General features: G+C 42.1%; 1 protein-coding gene across 2 annotated transcripts in view; it reads left to right on the forward strand.

Moving 5' to 3' along the window:
- LOC116562769 (ubiquinol-cytochrome-c reductase complex assembly factor 1) overlaps positions 1–24,532 on the forward strand; it is a 106,702-nt gene that overhangs the window by 62,873 nt on the left and 19,297 nt on the right. For both annotated transcript variants that reach the window (XM_032295144.1, XM_032295145.1), the window contains one exon: positions 3,335–3,443. In XM_032295144.1, coding sequence (XP_032151035.1) covers positions 3,335–3,443 — 109 coding nt within the window. The remainder of the gene's footprint in view (positions 1–3,334; positions 3,444–24,532) is intronic.

Genomic DNA, 24,532 nt, shown 5'->3' on the forward strand with positions numbered 1-24,532 from the left:
TCACCATGTTGGCCAGGCTAATCTTGAACTCCTGACCTCAGGTGATCCACCCACCTCAGCCTCCCAAAGTGCTGGAATTACAGGTGTGAGCCACTATGCCTTGCCTACAGATTTTGAATCACATCAACAAATCTCATTAGGGGTCATGTAGTCAGCCTTCTTTTTTTCTTTTTTGAGATGGAGCCTCACTCTTTTGCTCAGGCTGGAGTACAACGTTGCAATCTTTGCTCACTGCAACCTCTGCCTCCCGGGTTCAAGAGATTCTCCTGCCTCAGCCTCTGGTGTAGCTGGGATTACAGGCACATGCAACCATGCCCAGCTAATTTTTGTATTTTTGGTAGAGACAGGGTTTCACCATGTTGGCCAGGCTGGTCTCGAACTCCTGACCATAGCTGATCTGCCCTCCTTGGCCTCCCAAATTGCTGGGATTACAGGTGTGAGCCACCGCACCTGGCCATGTAGTCAACCTTCTGTCAGATACCCAAGTTCCCACCAAGTATTGATTCACCTCTCAGTGACAGGCAAATTCCTTACTTTTTGAGGTTGTCAGTTTCTTTAATCAAATCTTCAGACACGCAGGTCGGGTATAGTGGCTCATGCGTATAATCTCAAGGCTTTGGGAGGCTGAGGTGGAAGGATGGCTTGAGACCAAGAGTTGGAAGTTACAGTGGGCTATGATTGTGCCACTGCACTCCAGCCTGGGTGACAGAGCAAGATCCTGTCTCTAAACTTAAAAAACAAAACAAAACAAAAAAAACCTTTAGGCATTCCTGTTAGTAAGCTTCTGATTTTGCTGTTCAATGTCGAGTAAATCTTTCTCCCTGTAAGGCCTGCCCATTGGTTCTGATTCTGACTCTTAGGTTTTGTTTATTTGTTGAGATAGGGTCTCACTCCAGAGCCCAGGCTGGAGTTCAGTGGCACCATCGTGGCTCAATGTAGCCTTGACCTTTTGCACTCTCGGGATCCTCTTGCCTCAGCCCCCTGAGTAGCTGGGACTACAGGTACACACCATGACACCTGACTAATTTTTGTATTTTTTTTTTGTAGAGTCAGGGGTCCCACTGTGTTGCCCAGTTTGGTCTCAAACATCTGGGCTCAAGTGATCTTCCTGCCTTGGCCTCCCAAATGCTGGATTATAGGTGTGAGCTACTAGGCCTGGCCTGATTCTCTTTGGTAAACAGTTTAATCGCTTTTCTACAATGTTTAAGGCAACTTTCCTGTTTTTCTCCAGGTTAAATATCTTCTGGTCTTCTTAAGATACATCTGGTCCTCCTATCTCTTAAAATTCATTGGATAACATTGAAAGGAAAAAATAAAAAAATAAAATAAATAATGTTCAAAACTGTGGATAGTATTCCAAATAGGTTCTGGTTTGTGTTGAGTAAAACAAAAGTCTCACTTTACACATTGACGATATTATTTTTGCATATATCTAAAATCACATTAATTTGGAGGGCAACATTGTTATCCTCTTGATACCTACTGAGCACATAATATCAACTTAAGCCTGTAAGGCTTTTCACACATAGGTAGGCATGACTCCTCTGTGTTGTACTTTTACAGTTGTTCTTTTAGACCCAAATGCAGGATCCTGAATTTATCCCTGTTAAGTTGATCTTGTTAGATTCAATCTATTGAAGTATTTTTGGTTCATGTTTGGGTCATCTAGCACATTTATTCTCCTGCCCAGCTTCTTGTCAGCTGCAAATTTGATAAATATGTTTTCTTTTCTCCATCTTAGTTATTAACAGAGATGTTGAAACAGGCCAAGCTGTAATCATTTCATTGTACCATTGCTGGTAGATTTTAATTGGCAGGATAAATTGTGTATGGAGGTAGAATTGTCAGGTTGAATCAACTGTTCCATAATTATGACAGGAATTGTATTTTAGGTGAGTAATCCTATTGTAGCTGCTTACTAAGCTGTTTAATGAGAGACAATAAAAATAAGTATGGTCTTCCAGTCACAGTGGCTCACACCTGTAATCCCAACAGTTTGGGAGGCTGAAGTGGGAGGAAGTCTTGAGCCCAGGAGTTTGAGACCTGCCTGGGCAGCAAAGTGAGGCTCTGTCTTTACAAAGAAATAAAAAATTAGCTGGGCGTGGTGGTGCACAACTGTGATCCCAGCTACACAGTAAGCTGAGGCAGGAGGCTCCCTTAAGCCCAGGAGGTTGAGGCTACAGTGAGCTGTGCCTGTGCCACTGCACTCCAGCCTGGGTGACAGAATGAGACCCTGTCTCAAAAAGGAGAAAACAAACAAACAAGAATGAATGATGGTCATGAGATTAGGAACAATTATAAAAAGTTAGGGACGCTGCTTATATTCTTAAATATAATAAAATATAATTCTTATATGTTTAGATTATGTGAGGTCTTGTAGAAAGCCCTTTGAACTGACTAGAGGCAATATGGTATAGGGGAAAGGTCCTAAACTTGGCCCTGTGGTGTTTATTCATTTATTTATTCAGCAAGTGTATATTGAGTGCCTACTGTACTTAAAGCTTGCAAATAAAATGTTGACCAAAACCAGACTTGATCTTTTTACGTTCTAGTGGGAGAAACAGTTTGACAATTACTTTCTGTGATCTGTGTTCTGGACAAGTGTTATCCAACAGAAATATAACACAAGCCATGTATGTAATTTAAAATTTTCTAGTATCTACATTTGAAAAAGTAAAAAGTAACAAATTAATTTTAACAATAGGTTTTATGTAACCCTGTATATCTGAAATATTATTTCAACATGAAAGTAGTATTAAAAATGAACGAGATATTTTATATTCTTTTTCTTGAACTTAATCTTTGAAATCTTATACTTGTGCCACATCTCAGCTTTGACTAGCCATATTTAATGTGCTCAATAGCCACAGGGAGCCACTGTGTTGGACGGCACAGTTCTATACCCAGTTTTACAGACTCTGGTGTTGGGCAAATTACTTTTTTTCTTTAGGACTCCTGCTTTCATCAGTAAAATGAAGGATTCAGACTTGTTTATCTTTTAACAACAAAATTGTGGTTCCCTCCAGGTATGAGGGAACCTTTAGGGGTGCCTTAAATAATCTGTATCTTGATCTGGGTGGTGCTTGTGTTGGTGTATGTATAATATGTAAAAATTCATCAGACTGTACACTTAAGATTTATGCACTTAATAGTATCTTTGTTATATCTCAGTAAAAGTTTTTTTTGTTGTTGTTCTTTTTTAAAATAAGTTCACTTCCAGTTTGATTTGGTGCCCTTTGCTAAACTCACTCTTTCATGAGGAGAACTTCAGTGGAAATGTGTGATATGAAAAAGGCAAACGGCCAGTGACTCTTTTTGTCTTATTCCCACCCAGGATGTGTCTAGTCCGAATGAAGCAGGAAGGCCGGAGTGGGAAGTACATGTGTCGTATCATAGTTCATTTTATGTGGGAGGATGTTCAGCAGCGTGGCAGAGTCATGGGGGTAAGTGAATGCTGTTAGATTCTGTTCCTGGACAATTCCAGTGAAGGGTTTGAGTTTGGAGTTTTATCTGTTCTAAAATGGGCTTGCTTTTAGATTTCCATGAAATGCTGCCATATATCAAGTGGAAGTTCAGCTAAAGTCACTTTTTCTGCCTCTGTGGAGACTGATACTCCCCGGATACTTTATGTGTACACATGATTGTGATTTGCCAGTGTGAAGTCATCTTGTATGGAGATGGGATTGTAAAGCCCAAATCATGGTGATAGGAGGGATGGATTTGGTGAATGGAGGGAATCAAATGATAATCCAGTTAAGGATACTATACTTTTGACACCAATGCAATAATTGAACCAGTCCTGTAAATTCGTTCTGATGGAAGGCCCTGGTATGGGGCCTGCACTGTCCTCGCGAACTGAAATCAAGCTCCTTGATCACTAGCAACCTAGAAGAGTCTGGTAAGATACCCACTGAAAATGTATATTGGTACATTTAATAATTAACCTGAGAAAGGGGAATATATTGTGTGTGTGTGTGTGTGTGTGTGTGTGTGTGTGTGTGTGTGTGTGTGTATGTCACATGGAATCTGATGACAATAGAGAAATGAAATTAAAACACTAGAATATATTTGCTTATACAGATCATAGTATCTTCCTTTGTTTCTATTGTGTATTTTGTGTGCTTTAGTAGCTTGTAGATCGTGTTTTAGTAGCTTGTAGTTCCCTGTTACTTCTCATTTCATTGCCTTCTAGCTTGGGAGCATTCAAAGTAGAACCATGACTGGGTCATGAAATGGGTTAATTTGGTTTCTTTCATTACAGGGCAAAGTTCTCCCTGTGGACTGAGAAGTAAACAAAGTTTATAGACATGTTATAAAAGTTACATATGCTCATTGAATAGAAATCAAACAGTAAGAGCGTAAAAAACAAGTGTCCCATCCTGTCCTGCACCCTCCTCCCCTACCCCGCCCCAGTCTAACTCCCCAGAAGTAACCTTCTTTATTTTTTATGTTGTTTTCCTTCAAGGAAGGAGAAAAGTAACCATTTTTGAGTTGATGAATAGCTTTGTAATCATCCTCTTTGGTTCCTTTTTCATTTTTCTCACTGTTAACGCTTTCTTGCTGTCTTAGCTGCTGTGTAATATAGGAGAAGAAAAGTATTTTTTCTGTTCTCTCCGTCAATTGCAATTACACAGAAGTCTTCTGTGACACATTTGTGGGAGTTTCTCCTCACAAAGCAAACAGGCAGTCAATTTTTCAGAGAGGTCACCAGCTAGGTGTCCTCTAACCCAATTCAATTTCAACATTGTGTACCTAGAGATAGTATCAGATCCCACAGGTTGAGGACTCTGCCCACAAGACTGCCCCCAACTTCCCACACCAATTGCAAGCTCCAGGCTGTTTTACCTGTGCTTCTGGCCAACTGATTATAAATTGGGGGTTCCCCACTCTCTCCTTGGGTTCAGTTAATTTGTTGGAGTGGCTCACAGAATTCAGGGAAACACTTATTCATTAGCAGTTAAGTTTAAAAGATATTACAAAGGATATAGATGAAGAGATGCATAGGACAAGATGTGGGAAGGGGTGAGGAGATTCCATGTCTTTCTTGGTGTGCAGCTATCCAGGAACCCCCACCTGTTCAGCTATCTGGAAGTGCTCCAAATCCAGTCATTTTGGGGGTTTTATGGAAGCTACATTATGTAGGCACAACTGATTAAACCACTGGCCATTGGAAATCAATCAGCCTCTCTCTCTTCCTTGGAGGTTGGGAGATGGGACAGAAAGTCCTAACCTTCTAATCCTCCCTTGATATCTTTCCAGTGACCAGCCCCCACCCTGGAGCTACCTAAGGGTTGCCAGCCACCAGTCAATCATTAGCATACAGAAAGACACCACTTTGGAGAGGCCAAAGATTTTAGGAGTTGTATGCCAGGAAAGGAGTTGAAGACCAAATATATATTTCACAATGTCACAGCTGCCCAGAGTGATATCAGCAGCCTTTAAGGTATTCATCCAGCTGGGTGTTCCCACATGCTGATGCCCTCAAGTACTTTCCACCCCTCTCGGCAGCACAGAGAGGACATAAGGTGCTGCTGACAATCTCTTTCCCATTTAATGATGGCCAGAGATACCTCCTGGTCAGCCAAAGCCCTGGCTAATTGCCAGGCAGTTATGCAGTAGCACTTCCTTTAGTGAACCTGTTCTTATCATTGTTGACTAAACTCTGCTGGAAGTTGGCTCACTAGAGCCATATGGGCCACAGCTGTCCCTGTCCTGAATAGCTTGGTGAGCCATAGGCTGCTGACTCCTGGACCACAGGAATCTTTTAGTTGCCTCTCTCCACAAATGAATTTCCTTCTGGACCTCCGTACATCTCTTCATCACAGTAGTCAACACTTGAGCCTTCTCCCATGTTACTTCTTATGCAGGGTCTCTTCCACTTAACTCTAAGTTTTATAAAAGCAGAAAACCGTCTTATTCAGTTTTTTGCTTATTCAGTAAACGTTGAATGAATAATTGTCAAATGAATAAATAATTGCCAAATGAATGAATATATTGAATGCCAGCCTTTGGAATCCTTTTTAAGCTAACATTTATCAGATAAATCATATCTGATTTATCAGTCTCTGATCCAAGTGTTTATCAGTACAGCCCTGAAGGAATTAGGGGGACTTTTCCCTTATCTCATTTTATCCATCCATTTTTTCTATTTGGGTTGTTGTAGATAGGGTGCTGCCCTATAAAGGAGTGTTTTAGATCAGCGTTTCTCAGACTTTAATGTGCCTACGGTTCACCTGAGGCTCTTGTTAAAATACAGATTCTGATTCAGTAAGTTTCAGGGCAGAGGCCAGAAAGTCTGCAGTTCTGAAAAGCTTCCAGGTGATGTGGATGTTGCTAGTGACGCAGGGTCGGGTAGAGGACAATAGCAAGGTTTAAGTGGTCCCCCAATACAGGCTCTTAAATTGCCTTCATGAGAAGTGCGCAAATTCCTGTTTAGTTACAAAGACTGTAAGTAAAGGATGATGATTTTTAAATAATGGAGATTTGGAAGAGTTTGGGAGTTACTGTTATTGCTTTTCTGCTATAATTGACTTTATACCTTCTTTCTAACCTCATGGCATGAACAGACATGCCTTATATAGGCAAGACAGTTGTATATTAACCAGTGAGTTGTGAGTGCATGCATGGATGAATTTGAGTGCATGCATGTGTGTGTGTGTATGTGCTTGTGTGAGAGAGGATCTCAGTCTTCTGTGTATATACAACCTATAAATAAACATGTGGCTAGGGAGAAGTAATAGGCAGTGTAGGGCCAGTCTGGCCTGGTTCTCACCCTGACTGGCAAATCTTTCCTCTTCTGTGCTTCAGTTTCTGTATTAAAAGAAAGGTGGGGATAGGGGAGGCCTAACTACATGAGCCCCAAGTTTTCATCTTTCAGCTTGAAAATCTGTGATTTGAAGGTGGTAATTTGCAAATCTATCTCTGTGTTATTTGGCATCCCAGGTGTACCTCTGTAAGAAAACTCATATAAAAAGTAGAATTTATAAAACCGATCAATGTAGTAGCGATTTTTCTCATGCCAAAAACTTGGAGGCTATTGCTTTGAGTGGATTGGTGTGTGGAAGATCAAGGAGTAAGAGAGCCACTTTTGAATTAGTGACGAATCATAAATTTCCATCAAGAACTCCTTTGAAATTAGAATTCCAGTCTCATTTGGTGGGAAAATTTTTATTTTATAAAAATTTGCTTTTCACCAACTTTTTGGAGTCCAACTATTGTGAAAAATGGAGCAGACTCATATATCACTGGTGAAGTTGGTACAAAAAGCGGGTGTTAAATTTGAGGTTACAAAAATCACATCAATAATTTAGAGTGTTCTGACTTTTTAAAAAAAACATTATTTGAGATTTAAACTTATAAATTAGCTGTGGAAATAAAGTTCATTATATCACCTCATCTGGTCTTGCTTTATTTCATTAACTGCTTCTTAAAAATCTTTGTGAGCTGAGTTACAGCTGAAGAGATTGGAGACCGTTTTTCCTTGGGCCCTTGCCGCACTCCTGAGTGTTGGTAAGAGTAAAGAACTAAGACTTGACACAGCTGTAAAAACAGACAGCGCCTTTGGCCTCAGCACTTTCTCCTGGTGCAGGCAGATTTCAGATGTAAATTTCACTCTCTGCCTCTCCTACTAATGAAGTAAGTTTCTTTTGCTGGGTTTGCAGCCAGGTGTGTCCAGTCTTGTGGCTAACCGGGGCGCTTTACTTATTTTTTCCATTTGTGACATTTCAACCAAACTTAAAAAACAAACATAAAAATTAGCTCACGGCAGTGGCTCAAAGTGTTAATGGTAACCTTAGGCTGGCTAAACAACTTCCTCTCAGTTCTGCCCTGCCAGACATCTCCACCTTGTGGCTCACAGTGAGCAGGCTCAAGCTTTCCAAGCTGTGGAGACAGAGATGGGAAGGGGTGGGAGTGGGCTGTAGTTGAGAAATTAGTTTACCCTTATCAGCGGTCCCTGGCTTGCCTGTTGCCTCAGTGAGACTTCTGGAAATAAGAATGTACCTCCTGTCACCTCATGGTCCCCTGCTCGCTCTATAGCAGAGCTGCTTGATCTGATGGTACAGAGGGCCTAGGAAAGGTGAGTTGTAGGCTGAACTGGACTCCTGTGTAATTCTCCTTTGCTTCTTAGAACCAGTATTTTGCTTTGTAAGGTCCTCTGTGATCACACTCCAGATTACACCTCCAAACTTATTTCCGCTAGTTCTTCTTGAACCTTAAATATGTGAAACCTTCTGCTAGCACATGTGCCTGGCACTTAGTAAGCACTCAGTGAACATCACATTCCATCCTTGCTTCACATACCCTTCACTCCAGCCAAGCAGAATTCCTTGCTATTTTCTGTCTTGTGTCTTTGCTCACTCGGTACATACGCCTAGTTGCCCTACCTAATACCCCAGCCTCAATTTCTTCACATCTTTCAGGAACTAACTGGAAGCCAATCCCAGTTTCCACTTTAATGATTTATATCTACCCTTCTTCCAGCTCTTACTCTTTCTATTTTGTATCATTGTCATTCACATATGTCAACTGTCTTCCAGGTGAATTCCTGCAGTGCAGGATCACATGCATCTGTCTCCAAAGTGCCTGTTACTGCTCCTTTCCTGAATAGGTGCCCAGTAACTATCTGAAGAAAGAAGAAGACAGCCCTGCAGGCCCAGAATAAGTAGTGGAAAAAGTGGGGCAGGGAGATACCCTTTTTTATTCTAAGGATATTTGTTTGCTATGTTAGTCTTAAATATTGGAAGAAAAGGAAATAAGAAATTGTTTCCCCCACCATCAACTGCTCAGTTTGTTTTTCTCATACTTTTCCATCTTTTAATGGAATTACTTGATTGTTTAAAACTCCATTTTATACATAGGATATTTTTTGTTTCTTTTTAGATGGAGTCTCTCTCTGTCGTCCAGGCTGGAATGCAGTGACACGATCTTGGCTCACTGCAACCTCTGCCTCCCAGGTTCCAGCAATTCTCCTGCCTCAGCCTCCCGAGTAGCTGGAATTACAGGCGCCCTCCACCAAACCTGGCTAATTTTTGTATTTTTAGTAGAGGTGGGGTTTCACCTTGTTGGCCTGGTTGGTCTCAAACTCCTGACCTCAGGTTATCCCCCCTTCTTGGCTGCCCAAAGTGCTGGGATTACAGCCCTGAGCCACCATGCCCGGCTGGTATTTTATATTTCTAAACTAAGGCTTTACATATTAAGAGGCTTTAATTTTTCTGAAAATTTCCTTTCAGGCCTCTGTACTCACCGCTTGCCACCAAATCTACTCTCTCTTTCCCTACAAAAATTTCCAGATCTCTTCTATTTTACAATGAGATAAAAAATTTTATCGTTTTGCATCTCCAGGTCAGAATTAAAACTCATGCCAAAGGTATTGTTTTTAAATACAAGGAGCACATTAAAAGGTATAGTTAGCCTGGGCAGTGTAGTGAGACTCCATCTTTACAAAAATAAAATTAGCTGGCTATGGTGGCACATGCCTGTGGTCCCAGCTCTGTGGGAGGCAGAGGTGGGAGGATCACATGGACCAGGGAGTTCAGCATTGCAGTGGAGCTGTGATCGCACCATTACACTCCAGCTTGGGTGGGAAAAAAAAAAAGGTGTGAGTGTAACTAAGGGACAGTCCCTTGGGCTTGAGGCCATGAAAATAAGAATACATGTTCTCAGATACCAGTTGTTGTTTTGAAAGTTTCTAAAATGGCCTGAGCTGTTGGAGTCAGTCAGTTGTTAGCGGAGAGAGGGCTAAATTCTTAGAAGTCAGACTAATTCCATTTTGGGATTGGCTTATGAATTTAAGCAGGGTCCTACTGAAAATGTACCTGTGGTAGATACATGCCTTTCTTTACACGTTTCCTACCCCTAGGCCTTAAGAGTTCAAGGAGTAGGTGCCTCAGGCAGTTTTACAACTGGTCAGATGCATGGGTGCATACAGCCAGGGTGCCAGTCCTGTCCTTTTGAGTGACACATTGGACTCCGTGTTGCTGTAGCACTACACGAACTTCAGAGATAGAGCTTACCATGCTGTGCTGTAATTATTGGTTTATGTAGATCGCTCCTATTAGATTGGGTAAGGATGCATATAGAACCCTTGTAGTTATGTAGGAGAATGCGCTTGTTCTTTGCAGTTACATGTTGAAGTATTTAAGGGTAAAATGTTTTGATATCTGGAACTTACCTTCAAATGGTTTGGCAAAAGAAAAGGATGCGTAGATGTATGAATAGAGATAAGGCAAATGTCACAAAAAGTTAAAAATTGTGCATCTAAAGATTTGCATCAAGGTTGTGCAAAATTTTTAATATTTTGCAACATTTGCTTTATCTCTACGCATACACCTACACACCCTTTTGCTGAACCATTTGAAGTTGCAGATATCAAAACAACTTATATGTTTTTTTTTTTTTTTTTTGTATTACTCTTATATCTTTAAAAAAATTTTTGAAATCCTTCAAAGCAAAAAATTGGAGGAAAAAGAAGTATTCATGTTCTGGCTCTAGTCCATTCTTTAGTCTAATCTCCAACAAATCGTACCCTTTCCCTCCAAAAAAGTTCAAGTGCATGCACACAAATACTTGTTCCTCTGATGCCAGACTCTCACTGGTGCTGTAAGTGTGCTGTGTTCTTTTATGTCTCTAGGCTTTTGTTTATGCTATTCCGTCTGATCTGGTCTTATCCCTTGTCTACCCTGCCCACGGCACTGTAAGACACAAGCTGGGTAGTACCTCCTCTAAGAAGCTTTTCCTGGCACTCACCAAAAATGTTAATATATCTGGCCACTCCCTCCTCCGTGGCGTGCTCATGGCTTATGTAGGTCACTTCTATTAGATGGGATAAAGATTCTAGGATTTCTGGTGTCTTAAACCCTACCGTAGTCACCACTCAAATATGTGTTGGATGAAGATAAATACTTGCTTCTTTTGTTAGCATCTGGCTAGCCCTGTCTTCCAGATACTGACTTAACAATGATCTCCTCTGATTATACTTGGATTCAATTTCTCTCACCACCCTCCCCTTTTGAAAAAGGTTCGTTTTCTCTCTGCCCTGCCTCATGAGTTCCCTGGCTCTCATTTAAGCCTGGTCGTACTTATAATCTGCTTTATAGGATGGATGAACCTTGGAATGTTAGACTGGGTCCCTCAGAGGTTCTCTAATTCAGTGGTTCTGAATCTGTGAAGAGGCTCAGATATATGCATTTATGCATTTTGAAAAATCTCTCCCAAAATATTTTTATTTATTTATTTTTGAGACGGAGCCTTGCCTTGTCACCCAGGCTGGAGTGTAGTGGTGTGTGGTGTGATCGTGGCTCACTGCAACCTTTGCCTCCCAGGTTCAAGTGATTCTCCTGCCCCAGCCTCCTGAGTAACTGGGAAGACAGGCTCACACCACCATGGCTGGCTAATTTTTGTATATTTAGTAGAGACGGGGTTTCACCATGTTGGCCAGGCTGGTCTTGAACTCCTGATCACACAAGAGTGATCCACTCACTTAGGCCTCCCAAAGTGCTGGGATTACAGGCATGAGCCACCACGCCTGGCCCCAAAAGATTTCTGATACATATTTCTGGTTAAGGTTTTACATTCTCATTCTATGGTGAGGAAATGGATGTCCAGAAAAGTTCATTGATTTGCCCAAGGTCATATAGCTAGAGAATAGCAGAATGAGGACCCAGACCAGATTATGCCGATTTCCAGTCCAGTGTCCTCTTTACTATACCATGATATCTTCCAACTGAAAAAAAGAAACCTTTTCTCCTGTCTTATTACCAAGGACTGCCAAAGAGTAAGAGGACAGCTTTTCTTGAATCTAAAGGCATTCGTTTATTTCTTCAATGCAGCCCCAAGCTTGAGGCCTCTTTACTCAATTTCTAATCCAATACAGCAGAGACTTCCTACTCAACAGAGATTAAGGGAGAAAAAAAGACATGAGAATGCTGACAATGTTCTGAATTTGTTTTTTTTTTTTTTTTTTTTTCCCATCGTTTAGAGTCTGAATGTCTCTACATCATCTGAATTTGCCTTAGTTGATTTTACAATTACTTTTCAGAGACTCCTTGGTGGTTTTTTTTTTAAGGGTAGAGGAACACCGAGACTGAACACTGTGCTTGAAGGGGCTGGGCCAGGAGACTAACAAAGGCGATATTATACTGTGCGCAGCAAAGCCAATAAATGAATTCAGGAGACACCTAGATGTGTTTCTAGAGGAGAGTGTGAGGGGGAGGGGCCTGGTGAAAAGGCAGAAAGGTGGGATTAAGATAAATTAAAATGGGGCCAGCATGTTGGATAAGGGCACAGTCTCTTCCTGTTTCCACCATTGCTTTAGATTTCTCAATCTGCTTAGTTCAGAAGTTAAAACTAGTCTTTACCGTGTACCTCAGAGTCACCCTCTCACCCGCCCACTCTTACTTAGGAAAAGAACTTAGTTTTAAGGCTATTTCAGCATGGTACAGCTGTGTTTTTTACTTGAGTGCTGCATCTGTTGGATGTTACTGGGGAATCTTAGACTGTAAACTGGAAAGGAACGCTGAAATAATCTGATCCAGAGATCTCTAAGTGTGGTCCCCAGACCAGCAGCCTCAGCATCACTTGGGGACTCATTAAGAATGCTAGCTCTAGGGCATATCCTTGATCTTCTGAAAAACTTTGGGGTGGGACCCAAGTTTATCTTTTCACCAGCCCTCTGGTTTAAGAACCACTGCTCCTAAACTGATTCTATCATTTAGGTGATTGGGAAATTGGCTCTGGAAGAGCTGCATACACATTAGAAACTGACTGAAGAGTAGAACTCGGGTCTCCTGGTTACACTTGTACTGCTTTCCTTGCTAAGAGGAGCAGGGTCTAGGCATGGGCTTGACATGTGCAAACTTGAGGATTTCAGCATAATTCAGAAGCAGAGTTCCCCAATAATAATAGCTAACATTTATTGAGTACTTTCTTTTTTTCATGCACTTTACAAGCACCATTTGTATTTTATGACATCTTATAGCTATCTTACCTGTGAGATTGGTAACATTTCTAGCCTCATTTTACAGATGAGGAAACTAAGTCTCAGAGATAATTTCCCATAGCAGTTACAGCAGATTACCACAAACTTGGTGGCTTGGTTTTAAACAACAAAAATTTATTCTTTTATAGTTCTGGAGGCCAGAAATCAGTTTCATGGGGCTGAAATTAAGGTATTGGCAGGGCTGTGCTTCTTCTGGAGGTTCTAGGGGAGACTCTTGCCCCTTCCAGCTCTTGTTGGCTGCCGACGTTCCTTGACTTGTGGCTGCATCACTCCAGTGTCTGCCTCTGTAGTCATGTTGCCTTCTCTTCTATCTGAGCCTAGTCTCCCTCTGCCTCTCTCTTAAAAGGATATGTGTGATAGCATTTAGGGCCCACCTGGGTAATCCAGGATTCCCTCCCCATCCCAAGTGTCTTAATTTGATCACAGCTGCAAAATCCTTTTTTGCCATATAAGGTAACACTCACAGGTTCCAGGAATTAGGACGTGGATATCTTCTGGAAGACCAAATTCAGCCTGCCACTGTTAGGCAGTTTAATTAGACTTACACAGTAAATATGGGATCCTGGATTGGAACCCAAACCTTCTGGACTCTAGAGCCTGTGCCTTTAATCACTACGCTGTACTTAACTAAAAACTATGGCTCTAGCATTGGCATCAAGATTTTTAACCAAAGTGTTGTTTCTTTCTTCCTCTAACTGCCACAGTATCCACTTGTATTGTAGCATTGAACCTTTTAGTCCTTAAGCATCTTGGGTTTTTGTTTCTGTGGGTTTTTTTTGTAGAGATAGGGTCTCGCCATGTTGCCCACACTGATCTTGAACTTCTGTGCTCAAGTGGCCCTCCCACCTTGGCATCCCAAAGTTCTGGGTGTGAGCCACCACACCTGGCCAAGCAAATTATATATGTTGGTCCTAGCTTCTCCAGTTAGTTGGTTTCTAGAGGGCAGATATTCCATTTTTCCATTTTTAAAAATGGAGATATAATTCATATCCCAGAAAATGTGAGCTTGCTTTTTAGTAAATTCACAGTGCTGTGTACCCATTGCCACTATTCCAGAATATTTTAATCACCTCAGATAGAAATCCTGTGCCCATCAGCAGTCACACCCATTCCCCTTACCCCCAACCCCTGGAAACCACTACTGTACATTCTGTTTCTATGGATTGACCTATTTGGGACATTTCATATAAATAGGATCATATAATATGCAGTCTTGCAGTCTTTTATGTTTGGCTTCTTTCACTTAGCAGAATGTTTTCAAAGTTCACCCATGTTGTAGCATATTTTCAGTACTTCATTCCTTTTTTGTCTATTTTCTTTTTATTTATTTATTTTTCTCCCAACTCCCCTGACCCGATTTCATTCCTTTTTCTGGATAGTCTGTTGTGTAGCTATACCATATTTTTAAAACCTGTTAATCAGTTAATAGACATTTAGTCTTTCCACTTTCCACTTTTTGGCTTTTGTGAATAATGCATCTGTAAACATTATATACATTTTTGTCTGAACATATGTTTTCAGCTTTCTTGGGGATATACCTAGGAGCAGAACTGTTGGATCATATGGTGACACTCTGTAAACTTTTTAAGGAATTCAGATATTGTATCTTTTATCAAGTTGTTTGAATTCCTAGATGATTTCTATTGTTCATTTGTTTATAATGAAAAAAACATGAGATATGTGGTCTTATTCATTACTTATTTTACCTACAATTTTAGACAGTAATAAGAAGGGACAGTGTGGCATAATGGAACGAGTTCTGGCCAGCCTGGCCACTCTTAGGGTAAGCCTGAGTAAGTCAAATCACATCACCTCTCTGGGGAAGAGAGTTAGATGATTTCTACATTCTCTTCCAGACTTAACATTCTGCAACTCTCTGGAAGTCTGAAAAGCTAGCCTTGTGTTAAATCCCAGAGCTTGTGTTCTGTTTTTTTAGCAGTTCATCACTCTCTGTCTGATTTCTGTTCCCAGACACAAACAAAGTTTTACCCATCTATCCATCCATTTTATTGTGGCCTGTTAGCTTCCAGGTACTGTGCTAAAACCACTGGAGATACAAAGATGATGAAGACATTTTCCATGACTCCCTAGTCTAGTAGGAGAAGATAAACATAAATAGATAATTACAATATTAAGAAATTATAATATTTTTAAATTGCTGAGAATGTCCAGAGGAGACTGGCTTGGAATAGATGACATTTGAGTTAAATCTTTTCAGATAAGTAGGTGTTTGCTAGACAAGAAGAGAATTCCAGGCAGAGGAGCAGTGTGGATAAAGTCACTGAGTTGGTATGAGAGGGCAAACAATGTTTGGCTTTGTTTGGTGACTTTCTTCCTCTTCCTGCAATGGTAAAGCAGATTCTCTTTATCTAAACTAGTTCTGTTTTGAAATCCTTCTGTGTGTCTGATATTTATAGACTCATCCACTCAAGGGTCTGAGAAGTAACATGTTTTGTCTTCGGTACTGGTCACACATAGCACTTCTTCCATCTTTGTTAGGGACACTTCAGACTCGATCTCTGAGTAAGGGGCTTCACTGAGTAGTTGAGGCGTCCTGGTCCAGATTTGGTTTTCTCTGCAGCACCAGCTCAGGTTGGACCTCAAAAATGCCTTCTTTTCTCTCTAAGGGTTTTGGTTACATAAAAGTATTAGGAATGTAAAATTTTACAATATGATCAGCACAGCACAAACTAAATTTCTAGCCTTTAACCTAGAAGCATATATGGAAGGCTTTGTGTTCTAAACTGCCCCATTCCCAGCCCCTGGCCTTCATGAGAGGTCATTGTACAGCTCTTTCCATGGTCACTGCTCTCTTCACTTTTACTGGAGGGCAAAACTAGGGCAGAGAAATAATTTTTATTCACTTCTGAAAGGTTACAGTAATAAAGAAACTCTTGTTAACATCAGAGAACGTTGCAGCCAAGAGTTTTCACAGTCTGGCATTGTTTATTTTACATGTAATTTGGAACCTTCTACACTCTTAAAATATTGGCACAAAAATGTTTTAACTCTTGAAGTACTTCTCTGTACACAGCAGTAGTGTGGTGTCAGAGGGGCAGCAGGACTCTGGAGAGCCATTTGCCCTGTTCCTGTTGGAGAGAGAAATGGTATAAGCATGTGTATGTGTGTAACATAACATAGTCACTTGTGTGTATATGCACTCGTCTGCATTGGGAATTAAGAATTTTCTCTGTCCTGATGAATTTCCATGCTTCCCTTTATTAAACAATGAGATTGGTGTAGCAGTCTCACTTTCCTTTTGCCATGACTGCCAAAAAGTACAGAGTTTCCCTTATTTAGATATTTTGATATACGTATTCATTATCCCCTTTCTTCTCCTGCCCCCCCCCAAAGACTTTATTATTTAACTCTTTTCTTTTACTTTTATTTTGGTTGAGGTGCGTACTATGGGCTAAACTCTGTGCCAGGAATTTTATAGACATCATCTCATTTAATCCTTACAAATTACCTTTTGATAGAGTTGGGAGTGACCCCATATTACAACTGAGGAGAACTGAGGGGCAGAAAAGTTAAAGGACTTGGCTGTGGCCGCCATAGTAAGTCACAAACCCAGATCTGACTGATTTCAAAATCTTTGCTAAAAAAAAATTGGCTCTTTTGGCCATAACATGTGCCTTTTGTTGTAATCCAACTTGAACCTTTTTTTGGAAATAGGTAGAATATAAGTAATAATTAATGAGTAAACTGATGGACTGTCTGGTCCATTGATAGAAGCACAAATCACTTATGTTAAATGAGATAATAATACACAGAAGTATCTGGCTCCATCAAAGGGTTTTTGTTCTTGTGGTTTTGTTAGGTTGAAATTAAGATTTGAAACAATTACAGAAGGACGCCATGAGTTAAGTGGGAAGAATGCCAAGCTGGGGATTAGGCTTCTTAGTTCCAGGGTCAACTTTGCTCCCAGAGTTTGGAAGACCTTCTCTGTCTCATGTCCTGTGGGCTTAAAATGGAGTGATTTATTAGTTCAGCCCTTGCTAAGACCTAGGCATTCCCCTGGACTGACTGTGTTCTTTGTAACCTGTCTGGTGTGGGGAACTCTCCTTTCTCCAAGTCTGGCACTTTCTTCCTTGGCCTCCAAAATGGAGCTTTGGCAAAAGAGGCAGGGCTTGCTGCCACCAGGTGAGCTCTGCAGAGCTGTCACTAAGCCAGGCCCTTCTCCCTCAGAGGACTCCTTCCCCGGCAAGAGTTTCACCCTGGCTCTGAGAAAAGGATACTGTGCTGCATGTGTACTGCAGCCATCATGCCTGTCCTACAGGCTGTGGACCTTCTGTTAAAGCCAGCCTGGGGATCCCATGCCCTCTAGACCTGCTTCATTTTCAGTGCCTACCAAAGGAGCAAGAAGATTTCAGGACCTTTCAGCTCTTCTTTACCCAGAGAGAGCTCTGTTCCCTTTTGGAAGACACACCTACCTTTGGCTTCAGATGTCCCTGTAATGGAGAATCCTGATTAGTACACGCACATGCAATTCTGGGCCCAGGAGATAGGCCATTCCACGAAAATCTAGTGAGGGCCCCTGTGTATTCTGCTATCCACCTCTAAGGTGTGGCATTCAGTGCCAGGAGTTGAGAGGCCAGTGCCCAGTTTCCCAAGCAGTTCACCTCCCATCACATGGGCTTTGGAGCCAGACAGTCATGGGTTCTAATCACTGCTATGCCACAATGTTGCTTTGAGATCCTAGGCAAGTCCCTTTACCTCTCATTGCCTCCATTCCATCCTCTGTAAGGTAAGTCATGCACAGTTATATGACTTAAACAATATGGCTTAGCACAGTGTTTGGCACACATTAAGCACTTGATAAATGGGAGCTATCAGGGTACTGTGTTTGGACCTTTTCAATAGCACCTAGCATAAGTGGTCGTCTTCTGAAGGGATTTATAGTTGCATCTGTGACACCCCACTGAATTCTGACTTTTTGGAGGGCGAAGATCTTATCTTTCATCCTTCTGTCTCCTGTTCTGCCTGGCATGAGTAAGACACATAGCAGGCACTCAGTTGATGTTGGCTGAATCTCTTAGGATGACTTGGGCAGAGCAGGGTGGGCATAAATGCTTTGGTTTCTCCATCTGTACCTGGGGAAATAGTAACCCCTTATTTTGGAGCCTTTGAAGACAATTTAAAACTATATGTGTGAAGTGTTTGGAGCCCTTTGAAAGGAGGGTACTGGAGAAATTAATGGTGTTTTTGCTGTTCGTGGGAAAGCCCTTTGTGGTTCCCAGTGAATAAATTACTTGGAGTGAGTTTTCTAACACCTCCTACTCTGCTCTGTTCACTGTGGCTTTTTTTTTTTTTAATAACTGTCTGCTGTAATACTTATTTGCTCATGACTTATAAAGATATATATTTTTGGTGTTAGACTTTTGACCCCTTTCAGCTCCCAGGAGACAAATTTTGATCAGAATAATAAAAGGTGTAAACTGTGTGTTGCCGCTTTCCTAGGCCTTGGGCAGTTTAGCTGCCGGGGTTAGGAATCAGCCGGCTCTTGGTATGTGTATGGTTATGGGGCAAGCAGGAGATGATTCCTGTTAAGCACTAAGTGGCCTTCTGTCTCCCACTCTTCTCCTTTTCATCCCCGTCCCATGCCCTTTTGCTAAGATTCTTCGGATTTCAAATGAACCTTGTTGTCTTTGACATTTTCGATAGATATTTGTGGCTATGCTCCTTCTTCAAAGACAGAAGGTGTTTATCGTCTCCTGTGCTTTAGGTCCCAAGGTGAGTTACCTGTCAGAGAAGAGCCTCCAGCTAGAGGAAGGATAGTATGGGGGAGCTGAAAGACACTCGCTAGTCTTGGAGCTAGAAGAGTAGGGAATTAGACGTAGTTCTACAATTAACCAGCAGGCTCAGATGAAGAGCCTGGACCAGATTATTTCTAAGGGCTTTTCCTGCTTGGAAAAAATCCATGAGATCAAAATTTTCCAACACAGGGTAGAATTTACAAGACTGAACAGCAGTTTGCAAAACTTCCTACTTGTTCTCCAGGCCTCTCTTGCCCTGTAGCACTGGAAGAACTGGCTCCACCCCTAAAAGCCTCAGTTCAAAGGGACCAGAAGAGACTAGGGTAGTTGGGGACAAATGTGGGGTTCATAACATATTAGAGGTATCTGGTCTGACACAGTGGTTGAGTATGGATGTCAGAAGCATCCCACTTGGTGATGATCCTTAGGAGCTATGTAAAGGAATTTTAGACTGCCCTGGCTCATAATGGCAGGAAGCCCCAACCAGGGTTAGCCCAAGCTGGTCAGAATTGCCAAGCAGTCAGTGTTTATATTTTACACCATCTCCTAATCATTTCAGTGGCCGGCAAGCTCCTAGAAGCTTGACAGCCACAAAAATGATCCTAATTCAACCCTTTCCAAGTGAGGACACTCAGTCCTGGGCAGGAAAAAGGCTTGGTCAGTGTCACATGGTAGTAGTAGCAGAGCAGAGACTAAAACTTGCTTCTCTGGATTCATTCTGTTGCTCTTTACATAATATTATCATCTTTGCTGTTCTCTAGAGCCACTACACACACCCTGCATTTTGTTTTGCTGGGAAAAGCTTCCTTTCAAAGACCTCCTGATCCTTTTCTTTTTCTTTTCTTTTTTTTTTAAAAGATGGGGTTTCACCATGATGGCCAGGCTGCTCTTGAACTCCTGACCTCAGGTGATCCACCCACCTTGGCCTCCCAAAGTGCTAGGATTACAGGCGTGAGCCACCGTGCCCAGCGATCCTTTTCTTTTAAGGTCAGCATTCCAGTGTCAAGCACAGTGCTTAGCACGTGATAAGCCTTCATCCAGTGTTGGTTGAATGGTGGATGAGTAAGCGAACTCAGAGTGTATTCCTAACCCCATCTTCTTAGAATCAGGTCTATACTTACACCGCACTTCACCTGATTAAATTCTTGCCAAATCGTTAATGGATGCCAGTAGGATCTGTTTTATGGTCCCAGATAACTCTTGCATTTTAACAGGAGTTTTCTGTACATAGCATCTTTGGAAAAAGGAGTGATTGCAGTAGTAAGACATACGGGCACTGTGACGAGCTCTTGGGGTTGACTATACCTCTTACTCCATGTCCTACCACAAAGTGGGCAGCTGTCTGCTCTTTTCTCCTGTGGGCTTATCCCCTGCATTGGGTACCACCAGAGGGCAGTGGGTCTGCCAGGATCTGGGTGGGGCTGTGTAAAAAAGTTCTGGAGGCTCTGGGGTCAGACCCAGGATACAGTAGAGACAGATATTTCTGCAGCTCTCCTGGGTGTGCCATGAGCATTTCTGGATCCATGGATGAGGCAGCTGTAACACTCTTTTCTCCCTTTGTTTCCTTAAAATGCTGGGTGAATGACCCTGTGGGGTTGGTTGGAACTGAAGGGGCCCAGCCGAGTGGAAGGACTTGTTTTTCCATGTTCTTTGCCTTCTATTTAGCTGGTCTTTCTGAATGTCAGTGGTCCTTGCCATCAGTGTGACATGCCTGGTTCTCAAAGGAGCAGGAGAAACTATAAGAAGGAGCCCTTTTTTAAAAAACAATTACTGTCAGGGCCTCAACTGTCCTACTGATGCTCAGATCCAGTCCTGACCTCTCACCTAAACACACTGTCAGCTGCTTCTTCACTGGACCTCCTGCCTTTTGACTCTCTTCATCTCAGATTCTGCAAATCATTCAGCAGCCTTCCTAATCATCCCAAAGTCTCAGAGTTTGGGGATTGTCTCTTGTTTACTGCTCTAGCCTCAGTTCCTAATACAGTGCTTTATGCCTGGTTAGTGCTGAATACATTTGATGAAGGCAATATTGAATGTATTTCCTCTAGATCCAGTAGCATTATTAATTTGTATGGTTTTATTAAGGATTGTTTCATTCATTTATTCAAGGAACATTTTTGTGTCTCACCACATGCTAATCCCTGAATGCAGTTGGTAGAGAATATACCAGAGATAAGTGACCTTACAGGGCTTACAATCTAGTTTATGCTGAGAAAGGAAGTTGAATCTTTTCAGGGTTCACTTCCACATGAAATAGATGAACGAGAAAGATAGGAGTTCACTTGCTTTTTTTGTTTTGCGTTCACCGCAGGCTTCCTCCAGGAGTTATCCCAGAGCAGGGCTGAGTGTGATGGGAGGATGAGGCAGGAGAATAGGTAAGCCCCAAGGTCCTGAGAGAAGCTTCAGAGACTTCCAGGACCTCATCTCCAAGTGGGGGATTGGGTTGAGTTTATAGCCTCCTTTCCAATGTACTATCACAGAGTAGTTGAGAGAGCTCATGCACTGAAGCCAGTTTGGACTCAAATCCTGCCCTAGCTATGTGACCTTGGGCAAGGTCTCTATGCCTATTTCCTTTCTCTGCCTCAGTTTTCTCTTCGTAAAATAGAGATAACTATAATACTCTGTTAATACTTAACATCACTTGTAGCATTGTGAGGGATAAATGAGTTGTCACATGTGAGGTTCTTTAAACAATGCCTGAGAGTGAAATAGATGTTTGCTGCTATTAATTTACTTACTGCTAAGCATTTTCATCTGTTTATGTAAAAAGAAAAAGGAAAGGCAGTTTTGCATAGTTGGGATGGAAAACCAGAGGCTCAGAGTGATTAATCTTTCAGACTCACAAGGTGGGGAAACAGGGTTGTTGGGGCCCAAAATTTACTTAGATTTCAGTGTGTTTCCTAGGCCTGAGTTGGGACTTAAATACAGATCACCAAAGAGAGCATCTCTTTAACATACAGCATTCTAACTGAGTTTGTCTCTTTCCTTTGGATAAAATACCTTTCTAAGAACATTTTATTGAAAAAAGAGGACAAAAGAGAAGTACCCTGTAGAGATGGGGTGACTCTCAGAACTCACAGGCTGTGTCAGCTCCATTTTTTTTTTTTTTCTTTCTTTTTTTTTTGAGACAGAATCTTGTTCTCTTGCCCAGGCTGGAGTGCAGTGGTGCAGTTTTGGCTCACTGCAACCGTTGCCTCCCGGTTCAAGTAATTCTCCTACCTTAGCCTTCCTAGTAGCCGGGACTACAGGCACACGCCACCACACCCGGCTAATTTTTGTATTTGTAGTAAAGACGGGTTTCACCATGTTGGCCAGGCTGGTCTCAAACTCCTGACCTCAGGTGATATGCCCACCTTGGCCTCCCAAAGTGCTGGGATTACAGGCGTGAGCCACAGCACCTGACCGTGTCAGTTTCATTTTAAGGGATATCTGAATCTCACTCCTGGCCTCAACCTTGACCTCCTCGCTACTTGAGTGAGAATGATCACATGGCTTCTACCTGGGATCTGGCCTCAGCCATTCCCAGGATTCTTCTATAGGAATGTACAAGCTATCTGCTGAGTGGCAATTCTGTTTGATCCTTAAAACAAACAAATAAAAAACCTTGGACTAGGAGCCAGAAGACCTTGTTTCTGTGAACCTCTTGACCATTTATTAGCCAAGTGATAATTGGGTGAGTCACTTGACCTTTCTGAGCCTTTGCTTCCTCATCTCTTCAGCAGGGAACTGCCTCTTTCTCAGATTACCTTTGGGTCAGTATTTTGGCAGTTGTACATCTCTGAATGGTGAGTAGTTAGGACACAGCAGTGAAAGACAAACATTCTGTGACCTGGGTAAAACAATCAAATGTCTGCTTTACTGCTTGGGGCTTTAGACTTTGGTCTGACCCATTGTGCCAGGTGGAGTCACCAGTTAACTCCTGTGATTTGGTTCATTAGGGTGGCCCCCACCCTTTCACTCTTCATCGCTATGGAGAAGAAGAAGGTAGAGCTGTTGGATGAAGGGGTAGGAACCTCAAGATCAGTAAACGGCTAAAGTTTGGGTCCTCTGAGAAAATGTTGCCATCTGGGCAATATGATATCTATTTTAGGATCACTGGGAAAGGACTTGGGGGGTCATTGATCTCTGTGTTGTTTTTAGATCCTCTAGGTTTTTCAGGGCCTCAGCATCCATGATAAGTGACAGTGGCTCAGCTCTATTAGCAAAGAACTAATTTGTTGATCTGTATTCACTATTTGCCTAGTGTGTCTGTGCAGTTGACATGGTTGATAGTGATGGAGAACAAGCATCCTGTAGTTTTCCACTGTACCCAGTCTGCCTAAATTTAATAGAAAATCATTAAAAAAGCCAAGTAGTGCCTGCAGCATTTCTGTGCTCATAAATACAGTCATGAGGCTCAGGGTGCAATTAGCAGCCTCCAAGTGTCTCTGGAAACCTGAGTGTGTCAGCATCTTCTTGCTGACAGTAATCAGACCTCATGGCTACAGACAGAATGCAGAGGGCCCTGAGGAATGATACCGACTGACATGTAGTGAACAAATTACTGGAAAAGGGGCTCAGGCTCCTAGGCCCTGGTGTGTTATGCCCGTGCTCCACTGGAGACGCCTGCCGGGCTCAAACTAAATACACATCTTGCTCATATTACATCTTATTCAAGTAAGATTTTCCATTACCACAACATAGGAGACATGAAGGGCATGGCGATTGCTAAAATCATACAAGACTGGTTGTCTACACTTCGTGCTGTCAGGGTCAGAAAGTCGTCAATGTATGATTGCATATAACTCGCATTCTGTCTTCATCTTTCTGCTCTGTCCACTTTCCTCAGTGAGGTCTGATTACGTGCAAGTCACGGCCTCACCTTTCCTCCTCCTCATCCACTTGATAATCAAATCCCGTTGCTCTGGCTGTAGTCATTTGCCTTGAAAGCATGCCTTCCTCTTTGTTCCCATTGTCACTTTACATTGTTTCAGTTCCTTGCCAGCTCTCACCTAGACTATTGCAGCAGCCTCTTCTGGTTTTCCTGCCTCTGGACCTTCCCCCAACTTTGTGATCTGTATGTACTTTTTGAAAATAGATCTGTTCCTGCAATTTCCCTGTGCGTAGACCCCTTCCTTGTTCTTTCCTTCATGTGGTATTCAGGGCCATTTACAATCTCACTCAAACTGCCTTTCCAGCTCCACTTTGCGATTCTTGCCACCATGAGCTGCTGTGGTGTTTTTTTTAAAACAAACTTTCTTCTAGCCTCTGTAGGCTAGAATTATGTTGGAAAACTGTGGAAATAGCAATGATAGGTACACAGACTTGCTCAGCCCCTCCCCAAATCCTTACACTTGGAGTTTTCTTGAAATTTGTAAGTGCATGGACATCAATACCACGTAAGGCAGTTATGACAGACAGTGCGGTGTTATATTAATTTATGCTACTAAAGTGTGCCGAGCAGTGTGCCATCTTTGCTCCCAAGAAGTTCCCAGTCTAATGCAGTGTGTCTGTGTGTTGGTTGAAGGTAGGGGTCAGTCTATAAGCAGATTATTAAAATAGTACAGTAAGTGTTCCTGCTAGAAGTGTTAAAACCCATGTAGGCCGGGCGTGGTGGCTCAAGCCTGTAATCCCAGCACTTTGGGAGGCCAAGGCGGGTGGATCACGAGGTCAAGAGATCGAGACCATCCTGGTCAACATGGTGAAACCCCGTCTCTACTAAAAATACAAAAAATTAGCTGGGCATGGTGGCACGTGCCTGTAGTCCCAGCTACTCAGGAGGCTGAGGCAGGAGAATTGC

This window comes from Sapajus apella, unplaced genomic scaffold (assembly GCF_009761245.1).
Source record: "Sapajus apella isolate SASKATOON/1434 unplaced genomic scaffold, GSC_monkey_1.0 scaffold33, whole genome shotgun sequence".
Lineage (NCBI taxonomy): Eukaryota > Metazoa > Chordata > Mammalia > Primates > Cebidae > Sapajus > Sapajus apella.